Genomic DNA, 19,027 nt, shown 5'->3' with positions numbered 1-19,027 from the left:
AGACCTTCCCTGAACTTCAGCATCTTCCTCTAAGTCTGTGGTCAGGCTAACATGGGTGGAAAATACACAGCCCCAGTGTGACCCCTGCTCACTGTGGGTCCTTGATATGTCAGTCCCCACCCTGGGCCCTGTACACAGCTGAAATTTTGGATCCTCACTTTTGTACTCCAAGTGGAAGCCGGCTGCTGACACGCTGATATCTGAGTAGAAATGGAGGTAGAGCTGGTTGGAGGTGCTGTTCAGAAGGGCAGGCACGGTTGTCCCTAGGGCAAGGAAACAGGGACCAAGCACAATTAGCCACCCCCGGCCCCCAAGCTCCTTCCTTTATTTCTTGCTTTTGCTGCCTGCTGACACTCTGCTCCCAGGACCCTCAAACGTCCCCAACTATCAAACTTGCTACATGACAAATTAGCACACCTTGAGAATGCTGGGTCTCTGGTGGCTGAGGGAGAGGAGACCTCAAACAAGTTTCTGCAGAACGAGTGGTGGCAGAGCCATGTGCCAATGGTAGGGGGAGTTCCGTAGGTAGCCTAAGAGTTTGGTCCCTTTCCAGCCATATGCAAATAACTCTGACAGGTATAATTTTCTAGCCAATCCAGGCAGGGTAGACAGGGTATAAAGTGCACATGGCTTTTATATCTTGGCAAATGGAATTCTGAAGACTGAAAGAGCCAGATAATTGTCCTGGGCATTGGGCAAAAGCACACACCACACTCAGTAAGAAGTCTGCTATTGGTAATGGTGTAGCCACTTTGGAAAACAGTTTGTCAGTTCCTCCCCCACATTTAAATAGAGAATTATAATAACCCAGGAATTCCACTGTTAGGTATATATACCCAAGAGAAATGAAATTATGTCCCACAGAAATTTCTACACAAATGTTTATAGCAGCATTATTCATAATTAGCCAACAAGTGGAAACGACCAAATGTCCATCAACTGATGGATGGGTAAGTGAAATCTGGTCTAGCCACACGGTGAAGTGTTGATGCTTGTTACAACATGGGGGGCCTTGAAAAATTATGCTGAGTGAAAAGAAGCCAGACCCAGAAGGCTGCATATTGTAGGATCCATTTATATGAAATTTCCAGAACAAGCAAATCTATAAAGATGGGAAGTAGGTTGCCAAGTCGTGATTGCCAAGGGGTGGGGAGGGGGAGTGATGGGGAGTGCATGCAAATGAGTACCTGGTATCATTCTGGGGTGATGAATGTTCTGGGATTAGATAGCAGTGATAGTTTTAGAATCTTGTGAATATACTAAAAACTACTAAATTGTACACTATCTTTTCACTGTAGCATTATTATCATTTTATTATTGAGCTATAACTCACATACAACATTATATTAGTTTCAGATGTGTGACATGCTTCAATATTTGTATATTCTGTAATACAATCACCAAAATGCTTCCAGTTAACATCTGTGAATTGTACACCTTAAGATGGCGAGTTTTATGGCATGTCAGCTAGATCTCAGTGGTGATGATGATGACGATGATGATGAAGTCTACCACTGCCCTCTGAGTTGCCCCGCCTCACCTGAGAAACTCCCCAGCATGGTAACAGTGTTGTCTGCGCCATCAAATACCTCCAGAGAGTCCCAGTTCTGCTCTGTGACAAAACTGATGACTTGAATCTGGGAAGGCAGAGGGATTGAATTGTTGGTTAGGCAGCCTATGTCTGTCTCTCTCTGCCTCCCTTCTTCTCCATTCATGTAGTTAATTCCATTACTGGAACTGTCAGTCTACACCTGACATTGTGCTAGGTCTTTCTGGTAAGAGTAAGATGCAGTCCCTACCCCCAAGGACCTCGTTGTCCAGTGCGGGGGAAAGGATTTAAAATGAAGGGCTGTAAGACAGTGGAGTCCTTTGTCAGGCAGAGAATAGGGAAAGGAAATTTCAGGAAGTGCCAGGAATATTTCTGTTTGAATGGCCTCCTCATCTCTGAAACATTGCTGGGGTTTTTCTCCTTCCCTGTCTGGATTTCAGCAGACATCCTGTAGCCATAAGCCAGTAACCCACTCCTGGCCAGACCTGCCCACCTTGAGTCCCTGAGTGCTGCCTCTCTGTTGGCCTTGCAGGCTCTAGTGCCTCCTCCAGGCTGCCATATCAGTGCCGGGGCTGTCTCCAGTTGGGTCTCACCACTGGACACCAGGTGCGGCCCCCATTGTGCCTCTACAGCTCAGGCGGCAGTTATGACACCTAGGTGTGTGTCTGGGGCTTCTCCATGCTCTGTTTGCTCCTTCCCCTTTCCTGCAAAGTCCCCTCTCCTATCCCCCATAATCTTGAGAAAAGAACCCTTCGAGGAATCTGAAAAACATCTATGAATCTTGCCCAATCTCTGTATCCCAGTCCAGGCCCATTCCCTCTTCTGGGTTTCCCTGATGGCACAAGCCCGTTCCACCCCTTCTCTTTCATGAGTTACCCAGCTCTCTCTTCACACCCCATGAAGCTTCTGGGCCTCGAGCTATTGAGTTTTTCTGTTTGTGGGCCTCACCTCCGCATCTGGCCCGAGGGGCAGGAACAGGGTTGAAAGGTCTCCTCCCAGCTACCAGCCTGACTGAGGCATCTCCTAGCCCCTACCTGGATGCCAGCGCCTTCAGGGACCATGATCTTCCACACACAGTTGAGGCTGTTGAGGTAGGGCTCTGGGAAGCCTGGGGACAGGATGGTGCCCCTGCGCTCTGTGAGGTTGCCTCCACACGGCACTGGGAAGGAGGCAGTTCTGGTCAGAGGTTTCTCCTACTTGTCTTTGTGGGCCCCTTATGGAAGCCTTCCCAAACACTCCTCCAGGGCCTCCCTTGTTGGCTATTGGCTTCTCCCATAGGTCCCCAACCCTGCTTCTTCTGTTGCTCCTGTCCCTATAACCCTCCTTCGCATGCATCCCTCCCCCAGCAACCCCAGCTCCTCCTCCTTGCTGTCTACACACCCAACCCACAGGACCCAACCCATTGGCCTGAAGGGGACACCCTGTTTAAGTTATGTTGGTGGGCAGGGGCTGCTGTTAGGTGTCTCTGGCCACCCCTTCCCCGGAGTCCTGGTTGTCCAGGTACTCACCCACACAGGTAGGTGCTGATACATTCCACTGGGCCAAGGCCCCAGGAACAGGGAGGCACTCGATTTCTGGGGACCCCTGCAGGGCATAGCCGGAGTTGCAATCGAAGCGGACGATGGCCCCCACCGAGAAGTCACTGCCCAGCCTCTTGCCATAGCGGGGTTCCGGCACAGAGCTGCACTGCGTGGCGCTCGTTCGGGGTACCGCTGCGGGGGACAAGGGCACTGAGGGGCAGGCCTAACCCCTCTAAAATCTGGCCCAGGGATGGACACACAATGGGACTGAAGCTGAGATAGTCTGGATGGGACCCTGAGAGGATCTGAGCACTTACAGGGCAGGAGCAGGGACTTTCCAGGACAATGACCATTTTACTGAAACATAATTGGACACACAAGGTGGCAGCACAGCTTCCGGAAACCATGGAAGGCACTTTAGGCCCAGCTGTGTTCTGTGGCTTTCCATGATGTCTTCCCACTATCACCGTCCCACATCCCCTTACAGGGAGAATGGCCTTTCTTCCTCCATTCACCGTACCCTGGCAGCTGCCCAGGGCTCTACTCCCATGACCCGAATCTGAATTTCTCCTCCCCCTGCCCACATGGCAGACAGGACCCTTTGACACAGGCCCCCGTTATGCCATCCCTCTGTGGCAGGGGAATACAGTTCTTCCTGGGCAGTGGGATAATGGGCCCTTGAAAAGAGGGCTTCCTTCTGGATGAGAGGTTGGGGCCTGCAGGTGAAAGCCAGGATGATCCAAGACTCTGCCTTTCAAGGCCAGTAAGGAAGGGAGGGGACAGACATCGATCACCTGCTTGGTGCCAACTACTCTGTGAACTCTCTTAACTCTGTCAGTGAGGTAATATGCTGACCCTCATTTTATAGGTGAGCGAACTGGGACTCTGAGGGGAGGAGTAGCTGGTGCCCAGTTAGAAAGTGGCAGGGCTTGGGATCTTAATCCCAAGTCTGTGTTTTTCCCACACCTTTACTGTGCCTTGCACAGAAAACCAAACTCCATGGGAGTCTAGGTAACAGGCTTGGGCTGGTCATACCAAAGCCACTGGGACAGTGCAGGCAGTGGGGGAGGGGAAGGGCAGGAGTTAGCCTCCCATGTCTGATTTTTCCCATCATTCGACATGGAGTTTGGTCCAAGAATTGTCTGTTGGGTATGAGTGTCTAAATTCACCTGAATTTCAAGGAACCTTCCTACAAATCAGTGACTGCCCCACATGCCCTAAGACTGAGGCCCAGACTTAGGGGTCAACAGTCCCAGTTCCTTCGGTCAGAGAGTCATTAAACAACTGAGATGTCATCACGCCTTTCACATCCATGCCCTGCATACCTTGGTAGACAAAGTGGAAGCCTCTGGCTGGTGCTTGGCCTTTGGCACTAAACTTAATGAGAACTTGATTGGAGGTGGCCAAGGGCAGCGATTCTCCTGCCGAGGTAAGGGGTGAGGAGGAGAGGAAGACAGTGAGTCCAGCAGTCAGGCCCAGTAGAGAAGATTCCAGCCAGGGATGAGGGGCTGCCCTGACCCCTTCACAGCAATTCCTTCCATATCCCAGGTCTTCCTGAAATAAAATCTCACATTCTTATTACACTTTACAGTTTAAAGTTTGCAGATGGCTTTAGCATCCATGGTTTTACCTTGATGTATGGTCATTACAAGACTGGCATGACAAGAGTTTGGTGCCCTCATTTAACAGGTCAAGAAAGAGAGGATCAGAAAGATTGAACGACCTTCCTGGAAAGGAGAAAGCTTTCAGACATACATTGGCCCTCAAGGATGAGGAGAATGGCCATTACCAAAATGACGGGTGGTTTACTTGGAAAACTGACATTAAAAAGAAAAATGGCATCAGCTTCTGGGAAGGAGGGTGATGTGAATATCTGAGGGTAACTAGCCCTTCCCAGATCCTGTAAGATGACAGATAACCTCAGCGATTGTATAATTTATTGCTCACACCAGGAAGCTTTTGAGAGTCAAAGGGCATGTTATTAATAATTATGCCAGGACAACCAAAGCAAGATATATTGTCCCCCAACTGGTAACACACAGCTTAGGGAAGACCTGCATGGGCAAGGGATACCTTTATATTAGAAGATAAAGTTCTATCTTCTCCTTGATGTGGTGCAGATGGACAAGAGTGAAGACACCAGCAGCTGGACCTACAGCTCTGAAGTGCGGTTCTGCTTGTGGTCACTTTCCTGAGGCAGCTGAGGAACTGGACTATGGCTCAGCAGGTAGTGGTACAGCCATTCTGGATTGCTGCCCATCCACAGCCTTAGGGACCCCTGAGATGGCCACTGGCCCCACCATCAGAAGGGAAGCTGGGGCTGCAGACAGCTAGGCTAAGTCTCCACTGCAGGGAGGGCTGGAGTTGGGACCAGTCACGGAGCCACTGGGAGGCACATCTGGGCCTGCCAGTGCTTCCAGAAAGCCCACGTGATGCTACTGGCCATGGAGAGTGGAGAGTTTCGCATAGCACGCTATCTATACGTGACCCAGATGGCTGGGCCTGGCTACGAGTCATTGCCCCAGATAATTCCTGGCTGCCAAAGCAAAATGAAACTCGTGAGGAAAAAGCCTGTCTTTATAAGCACTTCTGTCTCTAGCTCTTTAAAAGATGCAAGCAGAACAAAACTCTACTTTTCCATCCTCCCACTGGCTGGCCCAAAATGTGGATTAGGACCCTTGTAATCTCTCACAAACCTATTTCAACTTCGAAGCCTGGATATACACAGACCTCCCTCTCCATGGACAACCACATAGTACAATCCCCGGACAAAAGACAAGCTCCCAAAGTGTTTTTTTTTTTTTTTTTTAGGTTTACTCTTCCTGTTTTTATTTTTTAAAATTTATAATAGTTTATTGTCAAATTGGTTTCCATATAACACCCAGTGCTTCTACCCACAAGTGCCCCCTTCCATGACCATCACCCCCTTCTCCCAAAGTTTTAAGGGTGAAAACCACTCAGAAATCAAACCAAACATTTTAATGTGAACTACAAGAAAGAACAGGCAAATATCTCAGAAGATTTTCAGTTGTGGTGATCATGAGATTAAATCTAGCACTGCATCTGTGAAGTCGGAGAGGGCAGCCATGCCAACAGAAAGTTCTGAGATCAATAAGCCTTCAAAAATGAGAAGCACCAGTATGTGGCAGCTGGATTCTGCAGAAATTGAGCAGGGAAGAGTAGAGATTAAATTGGAGAAATTCTTGCAGAATCCACAGGAAAAGGATAAAGAGATGAAAATAATGAGAGAAACCACAAGCAACATGGAAGATAGATCAGAGGAACTCCAATGTGTATACATGAAAGATGAGAGAGAGAGAGAGAGAGAGAGAGAGAGAGAGAGAGAGAGAGAGAGAGAGAGAGAGAGAGAGAGAGAGAGAGAGAGAGAGAGAGAGAGAGAGAGAGAGAAGACAGGAGAAAATGCAGAAGAAGTAGTTTAAGAAAGAAGATAACTTTCCTAAGCTTAAGAAAGACCTGAGGTTCACACTACAATTATTCTCAAAGTGCCACATGTAATTAATAAAAAGAGGTTTCCCTTGCAACCTTTCCTAGTGGGCTTTCAGATTTTAAAAATAAAATTAAAAAATATGAATGCCATACAGAGAGAAAAGAATGGGTTACCTATAAGGGCAAAGGATCAGGTTGGACTCCACTTGTCTGTAATATTAACTGTTGGAATGAAGTGGGTTGGTGGCAGGAGTTTTGAAAGAAATTTGTGACCCATAAGTTCATTTACAATCAAGCTGTCATTCATATGAAGTGTCAAAGGAAGATATACTCATACACGCAAGGTGACAGAAAGTACTGAGGTGATAAGCCTACTAAAAAGAAATGAACAAAAGTAGAGCAATAAAAAACTCTTAGGGCTAAAGACAACCAGGAAAAGATAGTTAAACCCAAGTAATTATTGTCAATGAGGTAGCAAAACTAAATGTAAAAGTAGTCACTTATTCTTGAGGAAGAAGTCCATAATTTACAAATAATTTACTGATAGCATTCATTTGAAATTCTAAATGTATATTTTTAAAAGCCTTAGAAATTAGAGAAGGGTCAGACAGGAAGGGAAAAGAAAGCAAATCAAAACAAAAAGCCCCCCAAAACCCACAAAGAACAAAACCAGATGACAGATATCAGACCAAATGCAAAATAAGTAAGTAAACATCCTCTTAAAAGAAAAGGACTCTTCAAAGAAATGAAGAAAGACATATCAGGCAAACACAGATCTTAAAATGGCTGGAAACACAAGAAGATAACAAAATATCACAGTTGTGCTGGGACATTTAAATGAACAAAACCCATGGCATTTGGTATATCAAGTAGAGAAGCAAAATGAAGATTGTTGAGTAGTGGTCCTCAAGCTTTTTGCCCCCTCAACACACCTCAGGACAGGGACACATCACTTCCATCAGCCACAGTGGTTCCTCATCAGTGTTTCTCCAAACGAGGAATAAGATGGTCTGAGGATATTGATATTGATACATATAGGTCTTACATCTCCATCCACCCATCCATCCATCCATCCATCCATCCATCCATCCATCCATCCATCCTTATTTCTTTCTAGCCATTGGTCTCTTATATCTATATATGTACTTGTATCTCTATCTACATTTACATATACAGGTTCTGAATGTATATACCTATCTCTCTCTCCCTCTCTCTGCCTCTACCAATGCTTCTATATTTATAGCTAAACTTATACCTCTATGTACTTATATCGAAAATCATGAGGTTTTGAAAAAGCATCCTACCCCAAGGGATCCTGACTTACACTCCTGGATGGGTGTGCATATGTGGGGTGTTGATATCAAAACTTATTTTATTGAAAACCACTGATAGAATGGATTTGAATAATAAAATTGAGTAAGATTAGTCTAATGGCATTTTACAAAGCTAATTTAACTGTAACAAAAGCTGTAGGAGGCAGAGGTTTTCCTCTCTGGATCTTAGAGTGAGGGAACTGAAGCTCAGAGTGGTCAAGCACACTGGCCACTGGCACCTAGTGGGCAGGGGGAGGGCTGAGATTAGGAGCCAGGCAGTGAGGGTTGGGCCTGAGCTGCCCTTCTCTCTGGCCTCATGACTGTACAGAGGACATACTCTCTTCTTAGATACTTAAGGAGTTTTTTTTTTTTTTAAGTGTCTTTGGCTACAGAGAGGACCTCATTTAATCCCCCTAACAGAAACGGTTCAGGCTATATTCTCTCACTGTGTGGTAACAAAATTAGAAATTAACACAAATGTTTAAATGTAACAAGAATAAAATTCAGTTTCCTGGAAGAAAAGAAGAGGCAACCTTAAATGACTCTTGGGCAAAAAGAGGAAAACATGACGACAGATTATTTAGAAAGTAAGAGGAGGACAATAGGACATGACAGTTCTTACTGCACGAAGCCAAAATTATGCTTAGAAGTGAATGTGCTTCTGTAAACATGCTCTTCATTACACAGGGAAAATAAGGGGTTAGCATATGAGAAACAATGCAATCTAAAGAAAAACAGGAGGAGAGGCATTATGCAATAAGTGTAGAAGTTAATTAATTAAAAATAACAAAGGCCACAGAAAAATTGATAAGTAAAAGCAAAAGCAAAAGAAAATGAAATGAAACAGCAAAAACCTCTCATCCAGGTGGGAAAAGGGGTAGCTACAAATAGAGCACTTGGCCTGTAAAGGCAGGGATATAATCTCTGACACCAAGGAGATTAAATAGTGTCATAGTTTATGATATAACCTATGTTGCTGAACTTAAAATAATTACAAAATGGTTTTTTTTTACTAAAATATAAAATATCAGCATTGATCTTAGGGTCATATACCTGAATAGATCAATAACTATGGGAGAAAAAAGCACTGATAAGGAAGAGATAAAATAATAGCACAAATGAATTTGTAGAAGATATTGCTTCTTGCCTAAAGGGCCCAGGAGAAATCAGTTGGCAGTGTTAGCATTATTACAGAGGGTTCATTGACTTTACAAAAGTCAAAGCACTCATCTTCTAATATACTAGCAAAGCTAATATACTAGCAAAAGTCAAAAATATCAGTCTTCTAATATACTAGCAAAGACCAGTTTAGAAAATATAACGGAAGGAGGTGATCCAGTTCATAGCAGCAACAAAAACGATAAAAATTGTTAATAAAAAACAAATACTGACAAAGCAAAAATTAGAGCTCCTTTCCCAAGGTTACAAAAGATACATAAATGGAGAGACATACCATGTTACTGGATGGGAAGAAGGGTTACTGTTATAAAGATGTGAATTCTCTCCCAATTAACCAATAACTTAATGGAAGTCCAATGATCACTTTGAAGCAAATTATTTTAACTTGACAAAATATTTCTAGAAGTTATTTGGAAGCAAAAATAAACAAGAACAGAGGTGCCTGCGTGGCTCAGTTGGTTAAGCATCCAGGGCACCTGGGTGGCTCAAGTCATGATCTCATGATTCATGGGTTTGAGCCCTGAGTTAGGCTATATCATGGCAGTGCAGAGCCTGTTTGGGATTCTCTCTCTCTCTCTCTCTCTCTCTCTCTCTCTCTCACTCTCACTCTCTCTCTCTGCCCCTCCCCAGCTCTCTCTCTCAAAGTAAATAAATAAGCTTAAAAATAAAAAAGATAAACAAGAGCAGTCAATAAAAAAATAAAAAGAAAGGAATGAGTTTGGGAGCTTATAGTACCATATGTTTAAAATTATCCTAATATTAAGGCATCACAATCCCAGACTTTAGCCTCTACTACAGTGCTGTAATTATCAAGACAGTATGGTATTGGCACAAAAAAAGACACATAGACCGATGGAATAGAATAGAGAACCCAGAATTGGACCCACAAATGTCTGGCCAATTAATCTTTGACAAAGCAGGAAAGAGTATCCAATGGAAAAAAAGACAGCCTCTTTAACAGAAAGTGCTGGAAGAACTGGACAGCAACATGCAAAAAAATGAAACTAGACCACTTTTTTACATCATACACAAAAATAAACTCAAAATGGATGAAGGACCTGAATGTGAGACATGAAGCCATCAAAACCCTAGAGGAGAAAGCAGGAAACAATCTCCTTGGCCTTAACTGCAGCAATTTCTTACTCAACACATCCCCAAAGGCAAGGGAATCAAGAGCAAAAATGAACTATTGGGACCTCATCAAGATAAAAAGCTTTTGCACTGCAAAGGAAACAATCATTAAAACTAATAGGCAACCTACAGAATGGAAAAAGATAGTTGCAAATGACATATTGGATAAAGGGCTAGTATCCAAAATCTATAAGGAACTCACCAAACTCCACACCTGAAAAACATATAATTCAGTTAAGAAATGGGCAGAAGACATGAAGAGACACTTCTCCAAAGAGGACACCCATGGCCAACAGACACATTAAAAGATGCTCAGTGTCACTCATCATCAGGGAAATACAAATCAAAACCACACTGAGATATCACCTCACGCGGGTCAGAGTGGCTAAAATGAACGAATCAGGAGACTACAGATGCTGGCGAGGGTGTGGAGAGATGGGTACCCTCCTACACTTGTGGTGGCAATGTAAACTGGTGCAGCCGCTCTGGAAAACAGTGTGGAGATTCCTCAAAAAATTAACAGTAGAACTCCTCTATGACCCAGCAATAGCACTGCTAGGGATTTACCCAAGGGATATAGAAGGGCTGATGCATCCATTCAACAATAGCCAAATCATGGAAAGAGCCTAACTGTCCATCAACTGATGAATGGATCAAGAAGATGTGGTTTATATATACAATGGAATACTACATGGCAATGAGAAAGAATGAAATCTGGCCATTCATAGCACCGTGGATGGAACTTGAGGGTGTCATGCTAAGTGAACTAAGTCAGGCAGAGAAGGACAGATACCATGTTTTCACTCATAAATGTAACAGAAGAAACTTGACAGAGGACCATAGGGGAGGGGAAGGGGGAAAAAGAGTTAGGGAGAGGGAGGGAGGCAAACCATGAGAGACTCTTGAATACTGAGAACTGAGGGCTGATGGGGGAGTGGAAGAGGGGAAGGGGGTGATTGGCTTGGAGGAGGGTACTTGTGGGGATGAGCACTGGGTGTTATATGGAAACCAACTTGACAATAAATTATAAAAGAAAAAAATAAAATTATCCTAATATTAAACATTTTTATAACTTACACTAAGCATTTTGATACAGATACAAAAATACACAGACACTTAAAGATGTGGATATAAAATCTGGAAACATATCCTTAACTTCATAAAAATTTAATAGATGTAAATCTGGCATTTTGAAAATTCTGTTAGGACAACTGATTAACTAACTTTGAAAGGATATAGTTAGATTCCCTATAACAAATAACAAATCAAGATAAATTCCAAAGGTATTAAAGCAAAAACAATCAAACTGAAAAGAAGCAAAAGAAAATACAGAAGAATATTTACTTAATCAGCATAAGAATAAAGGAGAAAACTCTAAAAGGAAGCATTGATAGATTTGATGTCATGAGAAATTTAAATTTTCTGACATTAAAACACACCTTGAAGAAAATTAAGTGGCAAATGATAAAGTGTATGGGAAAGCATTTTATAGCATTTAATATAGACAAGAGGTTTTTATGGCATATGATATGTATAGTTTGTAATAATATGGAGCTCTACTAAGTCAGTAGGAAGATAAATGGTAATAAAAACTCAACAGCAATTCACAAGTAAATTCACAGATAAAAAAATGCATGGGCCAATAATTACATTATAAAAAGGTTACTCCAACTTGTAATAAAAAAAAAGGCAAATGAAGAAATGAGATAAAATTTTCACTTTTCAAACTGATGATGTTTTTGCTTCCTTAACTAGCTAGGTTTTGTGAAGATAAACCATGCCCTCCTATTCACTGTTGGTGAACAAAGTGGTAAGAACTTTCTAGAGGGATGTTTGGCATTTTGGCATATTTCAAAATCTGGGATTTTGATAATTCTGTTAAAATAACTGATTAATTAAATTTGAAAGAATATAGTTAGATTCCCACAAAATGCCTTAAATTAAGATCACTTGGCAATTCTACTTCTAGCTAGTCTAAGGCAATAGAGACATGTATAAAGATGTATGCATAATACGCTGAGTTAACTATCCATGAGAGTGACAAATTAGAAACAACCTCAATGTTCAATAATAGAGAATTCACTGCATACATGTTTTAACATAAATTTTAGGTAACTATATGATGGACTATCTTGCAGTATTAAAAAACCCTATTATAGAAGGAAATAATGACAGAAATGCTCACAATAGACATTTCAATAAAAATATGTATATTGTTTTATTCAATAAAATATGCAAAAGATTAAGTCTAAGTAGATATAAAGGCAGGGGAAAATATACTCCATCTTTTAGTGGTTCTTTCTGGGTGCTTTTTATTTTAATTCTCCATACAGGTATTTTGTCTTGCCTCTGAGTTTTCTACATTGAAAATGCAGTACGTTTATAATTAGAAAAACATGTTGGGTCTAAGAATAAACCAACAGGGGACTACTACAGCACTTGGGAGCAGCAGTGTAGACATACCTTCGGGTGAGGATAGTTTCCCAAGGCCCCTTCTATGTTTGGGCTACCAGGAGCTGTCATATTGTAGAGAAAGGCCCAGTGGACGACAGACACAAAGCTGTGTGGTGCCACATGTGGCTGGGTTTACAGGGCTCTTCCCTTTCAGCACGCCCGCGATGCCCTCAGCCCGCCACCAGCCCTGACGCCGGCCAAACCCTGGGTACCTGTGTGGGAGCCCGAGAGGGAGCTGAGGAGCCGGGATTGCTGGCTGTGGCCGTCATGCACCTCCACCACGTCGTTGAGAGCCGTGTGGAAGAAGGCGAACTGTCCAAACACCACTGTGAAGGAGACATGGTGTGGAGACCTCAGTACGTAAACACTGGCCGCCATGTTGGGGGCAAGGACTGCAGGTGTGGGCCTGCCGGCCAGGCGCAGGGAGGCCTTGGTGGAAGTTGTTGGTTCCTGGGGCTGACTGCTTGCTGAAGCTTCTACTGGCTGATCAGCACACTGGCCAGACCCCAGGCATGGGGTTGTGGGGAGGCGCGAAGGGCCGGCTGGCATTCTTCCTCATGGGTCAAGATAACATTGAAAGACTGAACGTAACAGGCTTGGGGGAACTGGAGCTGGGCCTACCCCATTCCTTTCCCAGATAGCAGCGGCAGCAGCTACTCAAGGACATGGAGGGGCTTTGGCAACATCCCCCGTTTTCCATGTGTTCTCAGGACCCACGGTTAAGAGGAATAAGGGTGGTGAATAGCAGCTGCTTCTGGAGGAAGGAGCGACTGTCTAAGGCATGGGCAAACATTTTTTGCTCATTTCCCTCTGTCAAAGCCAAGGGAAGAGGCAAAAATGACATTTATAAAGCACCTACTGTGTGCCAGGTACCACGCTTGTCATGTGTATCATCTTCAACCGTGACTCTTCTAGATGTCCGTGTTTTATAGACAAAGAAACTGAGGTTCAGAAGTTAAGAGTTTTCCCCAAAGGGCTCTCAGCTCACTCCAGGAAGGGGCTGAAAAGCTGGTGGACCATGGTCTTGATGAGCCCCTCTCAGTTGAGGCCTAAAGGCCCTGCCATTTGATGGCTATTCATGCCACCAGCTACAAATCTCAAGGGACTTCCTTAGCTGCCCCCTCTCTGCCAGTCACTGATGGAGGGGCTGACTCACTGACCCCACAGTGGGAACAGCTCTGTCTCAACTATCTGCCCAACCTTGGTTCGGTCTGCCTGTGCTGGCCTACCAGTTTGCCAGGTGCATCTGGGGGCAAGAAGCAGGGCAGGGGGGAGAGGAGCAGAAGTCAGAGTGGGTGGAGGGAGGGGCGGGAGGTGCAGGAGGGAGAGCACATTGTGGGACCTTGAAAATGGGTACGAGTTAGGTGGTGGCAGGGGTGTCTCCATCTTGCAGAGGTGAACAGGATGGGCAATATTCCTGCTTTCAGAGTGTCCATTCTAGTGGGAAGAGACAGTCAATAAAGCGAGGGGGAGCCCACTTAAGGAAAGAGATAAGGAAGATAATTTCAGATATTGTTAAAATTAAGTCCTAGAGGTAATGGGAAAATATGATAGAATGAGGCAAGTCACTTTAGGTAGATCAAAGGAAGATCTATTAGAAGAGGAAGTCGGAGCTGAGACCTGAGCTCAGGGCCAGTGTTGCAGACCCAGAGGCAAAAGTCTGCCCTGAATTCCCAGGCTCAGCATCCTTGGCAAAGAGAAGATCCTTGCGACAGACCACTGTCCTTCCTCAAACCGGCTCTCTGTGTGCCTGTTCCAGCCCAGTGAAACTGACCAGCCTCAGGGTTGCTTCTTTTAAAGGTCTGGGTCTTTATTATGGGAGGAATCCAGGCACAAACTGCACACTGCTTATCAAGGATTCTGTTCTGAGTGGCAGACTGGACTGGATAACGTTTTAGGACTTTTCTAACTGTGATCCTGAAGGTCCAAAGCTCCTGCCACATAAGTATGTGGGGGTGGCTGGCGTCACATGTGTGTGCATGTACATGTGCAGGGGCTGGGGTGGGAGTGGTGCATGACGGCTGGAGCGGTAGGTTAAGGTGAGACTGGGAGTTTACAGAAGGCAGGGGACGTGTCTTGATCATGTCTGCAGCAGAGTGTGTGGTCCCTGAGACACGGTCCCTGAGTGCTTGGTGGCATCAGGCCTCGCCGCCCTATGCTCACTCCATCCTGTCTTAGGAATCAGTAGCCAGCTGCCGCCTCATCCCTCTCCTAGATGGTCGGGATTTATCAGTGCCCTTTACCCCACCCAACACCAATCCTGTTTAGAAATAGTTGTTATTCCTCCTACAAAGAGCAGATCCAGGGAGAAAGTATCCAGGTGGGTCACCTGATTACCCAGGTACCACCAGTCTGGCTGTCCCTTAGAACTTCCTCAGGGATGGCAGGACTCTTAAATGTCCCCACTGCCAACCAGGTGACAAGCCCAGCTTCTTTTCGTCTGAGTCTCCTGGAATCTGGAAGTTTTCTGGCTTTCTCAGGACACTGGCCTGCTCTCCACTTTTCTCTTCCTTGACCTACCTGTAGCTGCCAGGCTCCCGGTCTCAGCTGGGATAGTGGAACATTGTGGCTCCCAGCTCCGTCCCACTCCTTCATCCTTCCTGCACTTTGGTCACCCTCCCCTGGGTTCCTTGGGTCTGCAGCACCTCTAGTCAGAGCTGGGCTGTGCTGGCTAGCCTCCCAAGTGCCCTGCCTTCCTCTGTCCTGACTAATTCCTCTCCAGCTGCATCCCCTGGTTCCGCTGGCCTCATTAGTTCTCCTCCCCACATGTATGTCAGGAGCGCACCCGACAGGGTATCCTATTTCCACTGCAGAGCATCTGCACCCAGGAGTCCTGTACAGGAGGCTGACTACCCATTCCCACAATGGGAGTGGATACAACTGACAGAGGAGCTGGGCAGACAACTGGGAAGGGCCTCAGGGTCTGGAAAAGGTCAGAAAATGTACAGATAAACATACCATAGTCCTTGGGCACAGTGACAAAATAGAGGCAGGTCTGTCCACTGGTGTAGTTCTGGGGGTAGTTGGGGGATAAGACCACTCCATCAGAACCCACATACTGTCCCCCACAGGGGGCTGGAAAAGAAATCAGAAAGAGGGCCAGGTGATCTTGGATGCCTCTCATTAGCTGTCATACTCCATTGTGCCCCCGACCCCAGCCTGAGCCACTGGCCCTGGTGGGGCTTCCCTGAGGTGTGCAACTTGGGGTGACCACCATGCTCTTGAAGTTCTGTCAAGACATTCAGTCCCATGCCTCTTGCCAGGCAGGACCCCCTGGCTACAGCAGACCCCTCTGGAGTCATCCCACCCTGCTGGCCTTAGTTTTACACATCTGACTTCTTAGTGACTCTCCCTAGGCTCAGGAGCAAGTCCAGGTCACTTTTAAACTCGTGTCTCCCTTGTATGACTTGCTGGTATGTCTGGGGGCCACTGTTGATGGCCTCTGAGTGGGTTTGGGAACATGAGGTGATCTGAGAGAGAACACGTCAATAGGGACTGTCCACCTGGTGAATTACCAGCCTCTCTCATTCACAGTGAACCCACGGAGCCCACTCTTAGGGCCATGTCACATTCCTCCCTTCCCCTAGGTGACAGCCCCTCTGCCTCTGGCATGCCCTCCCGCCTCCTCCAGCCCCTGTTCCACCACCTGTGCACACTGGTCGGGGGTTGTTCCATGTGGGCTTCCCATCAGGCCCCAGGATGCAGCTGAGGGTAGAAGCACCCTCAACCTCATAGCCCCCGTGGCAGTAGTAGGTGATGGAGGAGCCCAGCTTCAGGTCGGACCCCACTCGTGTGCCATTCTTGATGGAACCAGGATCAAAACATGACTCCCGTGGGTTTTCTGGAAAAAAGAAACACACACACACACACACACACACACACACACACGCACACGCAGAGGACTCATTAGTGGCCTAATTCCATGGTGCAGCACCCAAGAGGAGACCCTGACTCTAATTAGCCACAGAGCATATGGGGATTTGGGATTTCTGGTTCTTTTCCCTTCAGGTCTGAAAACATCTCTAAATCTAGGGCTGGAGATAATCTTCGAGAATGAAAATTTCCCTCTTCTCCACATTTGTGCCCTGATCCACAAAGGACCGAGTTGCAGGTAAACCTTAGGGCCCTCTGTCACTCCTTGGCCCTCTCCTCTCCAGGGGAGCTGACTGCTGTTCTATCTACACTTTGCAGATACTTCTGAGTGCACGGGCACCAGTCCTTAGATTTAGGAAGGAAGTAGGAAACCCCACTTTAATGTCTGGACTTATCTAGGGTTAAACGGTTTTCTAGGATTTTGCATCGGGTACTGGGTACTTGCTAGTTTATTAAAACAGTAGTATTTTTTTCTGCCTGATTTTTTTGGATATATGTCTTTCCAATTAGGCATGCCATGATGTACCTAACAGGCATCTACTCTGACTCTCTGCACTAGATGAGAGTGAACTTGGCGCTGCCTGAGCAATTGAGAGCACTGTTCACCCCCCCCCCCCCAATCTCTGGAAAAGGACACTCTGCAGCCTCCCTTGCCATCAGCTGGAAATCCTGAGGAGCTCTTGGGAGCCAATTGTTCACTTGCACCCATTGCTGCTTCACCTCATCCTCCTTGGTCAAAGACCACTGGTGGCCAAGAGGCCTGTCATCATGGCTGGGCAGTGTCAGGGACACGCCACTGAGTATCAGGGTTCCATTGAACTCCTGGAGGCTATGCTACAGGGAGGTCTGGGGACGGCGACTCACAAAAAGGTGCTGGCAGCCTTTGCAGGTGGACTCAGAAGTTCAAATAACAGATTTAAGGAGAAAAGAGCCAGAACAAAAAGGGTCAGTGTTTGGAGATGAATAGCTGAGGAATTTTGCTGAGGCTGTCCTTGTCACCTAGGCATCTTTTCGGCCACCTATATTAAGCAGCCACTGCTTGGGGTGGGGTGGGGTGGGGGCTCAGCTGCTAGCCAGCCCATTGACGTGCGATGGGGCTCTGAGTGTCCAGGTTCCTGCCACGTCCAGCTGCTCTTGCATTTGAGCCCTTATGATGGCCCTGCTCTTTGTCTTTGCCTATTGCCGAGGGTGCGGTAGTCCCAGACATGCCACTGCATTTAAACTCAAGTGGGACCCAGAAAATGGGCCCTCATCCAGCAGAAGACCCCTCAGTGGTTTCCTCATGGGTCCTGTGGTGTATTGCCTTCACCCTCCAATCAAATCTGTCCTCTCCCTAAGCTCACTTGATCTGGCCAGAATACAAGTGGCCATTGGGTGACCCATCTGAGAATCACAGAGTTATAGGGAACTGTCACCATGTCTTGTATATCATGGGTCCTTTTCAGAAATTAAAGTGGGCCAAACCTATTTGAAGTTCAGAGAAATTAAGTCACTTAGAACTAAGTTGACATAGCTCAGAAGGGGCAGAACTAGCTGGGCCCCCTCAATATCCACTTCCCCACTTCATCCTGAAATAATAGAAACCATATTTTTTCCAGAGTACTAAGGCACAAGCTAAAATCTACATCTTCTAGCTTTCCAAGCAGCTACATCAGCCAAAGAGATGTAAACACAGTCAAGTCAGACAGCCTCCTCCTGTCTCACTCAGAGTAAAAGCCCAAATCCTTATAGGCTTAAAAGCCCTGCACCTTCTGTCCCCAATTGTTACCCTTTTCTGGTCTCAACTCCTATCATCCCTTTGCTAACTTTGTTCCAACCACATTGGCCGCTGTGCACAGAATGTTTCTTTAACTGCATGCCTCTCTCTCTCAGCTCCTTCAGGATTTAACACAGTGTCACCTTCTTAGAGACATTTCCTTGATGAGCTATTCAAATTTTTGATATTCCTCTCCCCAGCACTTCCAGTCACCTTTCTCTGCTTTGTTTCTTTGCACTGGCATCAATACTGTCTCATGCACTATATATTTATCCATTTTTTTCTATCTCCCTTCAGCAGAGTGCAGGTTCATGAGGAAGTTTTTCAGTTTTATTTACTGCTTTAGTCCAGTGCCTGGTAAATGGTAGGTGCTAAATGAATATCTCTTAAATGGATAAATGTGGGGCTTTAGAAAGTCCGCTTAAGAGAAAGTGACTCTGCTAAAATGAACAAATCAAGAGAATATAGATGCTGGCGAGGATGTGGAGAAATGGGCACCCTCCTACACTGTTGGTGGGAATGTAAACTGGTGCAGCTGCTCTGGAAAACGGTGTAGAGGCTCCTCAAAAAACTATCAGTAGAATTCCCCTATGACCCAGCAATAGCACTGCTAGGGATTTACCCAAAGGATACAGAAGTGCTGATGCATAGGAACACATGTACCCCAATGTTCATAATGGCACTTTCAACAATAGCCAAATCATGGAAAGAGCCTAAATGTCCATCACCTGATGAATGGATCAAGAAGATGTGGTATATATATACAATGGAGTACTACATGGCAATGAGGAAGAATGAAATATGG

At 45.6% G+C, this 19,027-nt stretch overlaps 1 protein-coding gene across 1 annotated transcript in view; it reads right to left on the bottom strand.

Annotated features, from left to right (window-relative positions):
* The window catches only part of CSMD2 (CUB and Sushi multiple domains 2), a 590,124-nt gene that overhangs the window by 112,143 nt on the left and 458,954 nt on the right, over positions 1-19,027 (bottom strand). The window contains exons 32-39 of the mRNA XM_029945853.1: positions 16,240-16,434; positions 15,552-15,668; positions 12,806-12,919; positions 4,395-4,490; positions 3,058-3,261; positions 2,584-2,708; positions 1,541-1,637; positions 159-263 (exon numbers count right to left, since the gene is read on the bottom strand). Coding sequence (XP_029801713.1) covers positions 159-263; positions 1,541-1,637; positions 2,584-2,708; positions 3,058-3,261; positions 4,395-4,490; positions 12,806-12,919; positions 15,552-15,668; positions 16,240-16,434 — 1,053 coding nt within the window. The remainder of the gene's footprint in view (positions 1-158; positions 264-1,540; positions 1,638-2,583; positions 2,709-3,057; positions 3,262-4,394; positions 4,491-12,805; positions 12,920-15,551; positions 15,669-16,239; positions 16,435-19,027) is intronic.

The sequence above is a fragment of the Suricata suricatta genome, chromosome 8, assembly GCF_006229205.1.
Source record: "Suricata suricatta isolate VVHF042 chromosome 8, meerkat_22Aug2017_6uvM2_HiC, whole genome shotgun sequence".
Lineage (NCBI taxonomy): Eukaryota > Metazoa > Chordata > Mammalia > Carnivora > Herpestidae > Suricata > Suricata suricatta.
The sequence above is the reverse complement of the archived record's forward strand: the minus strand, read 5'-3'. Positions and strand labels throughout refer to the sequence as shown.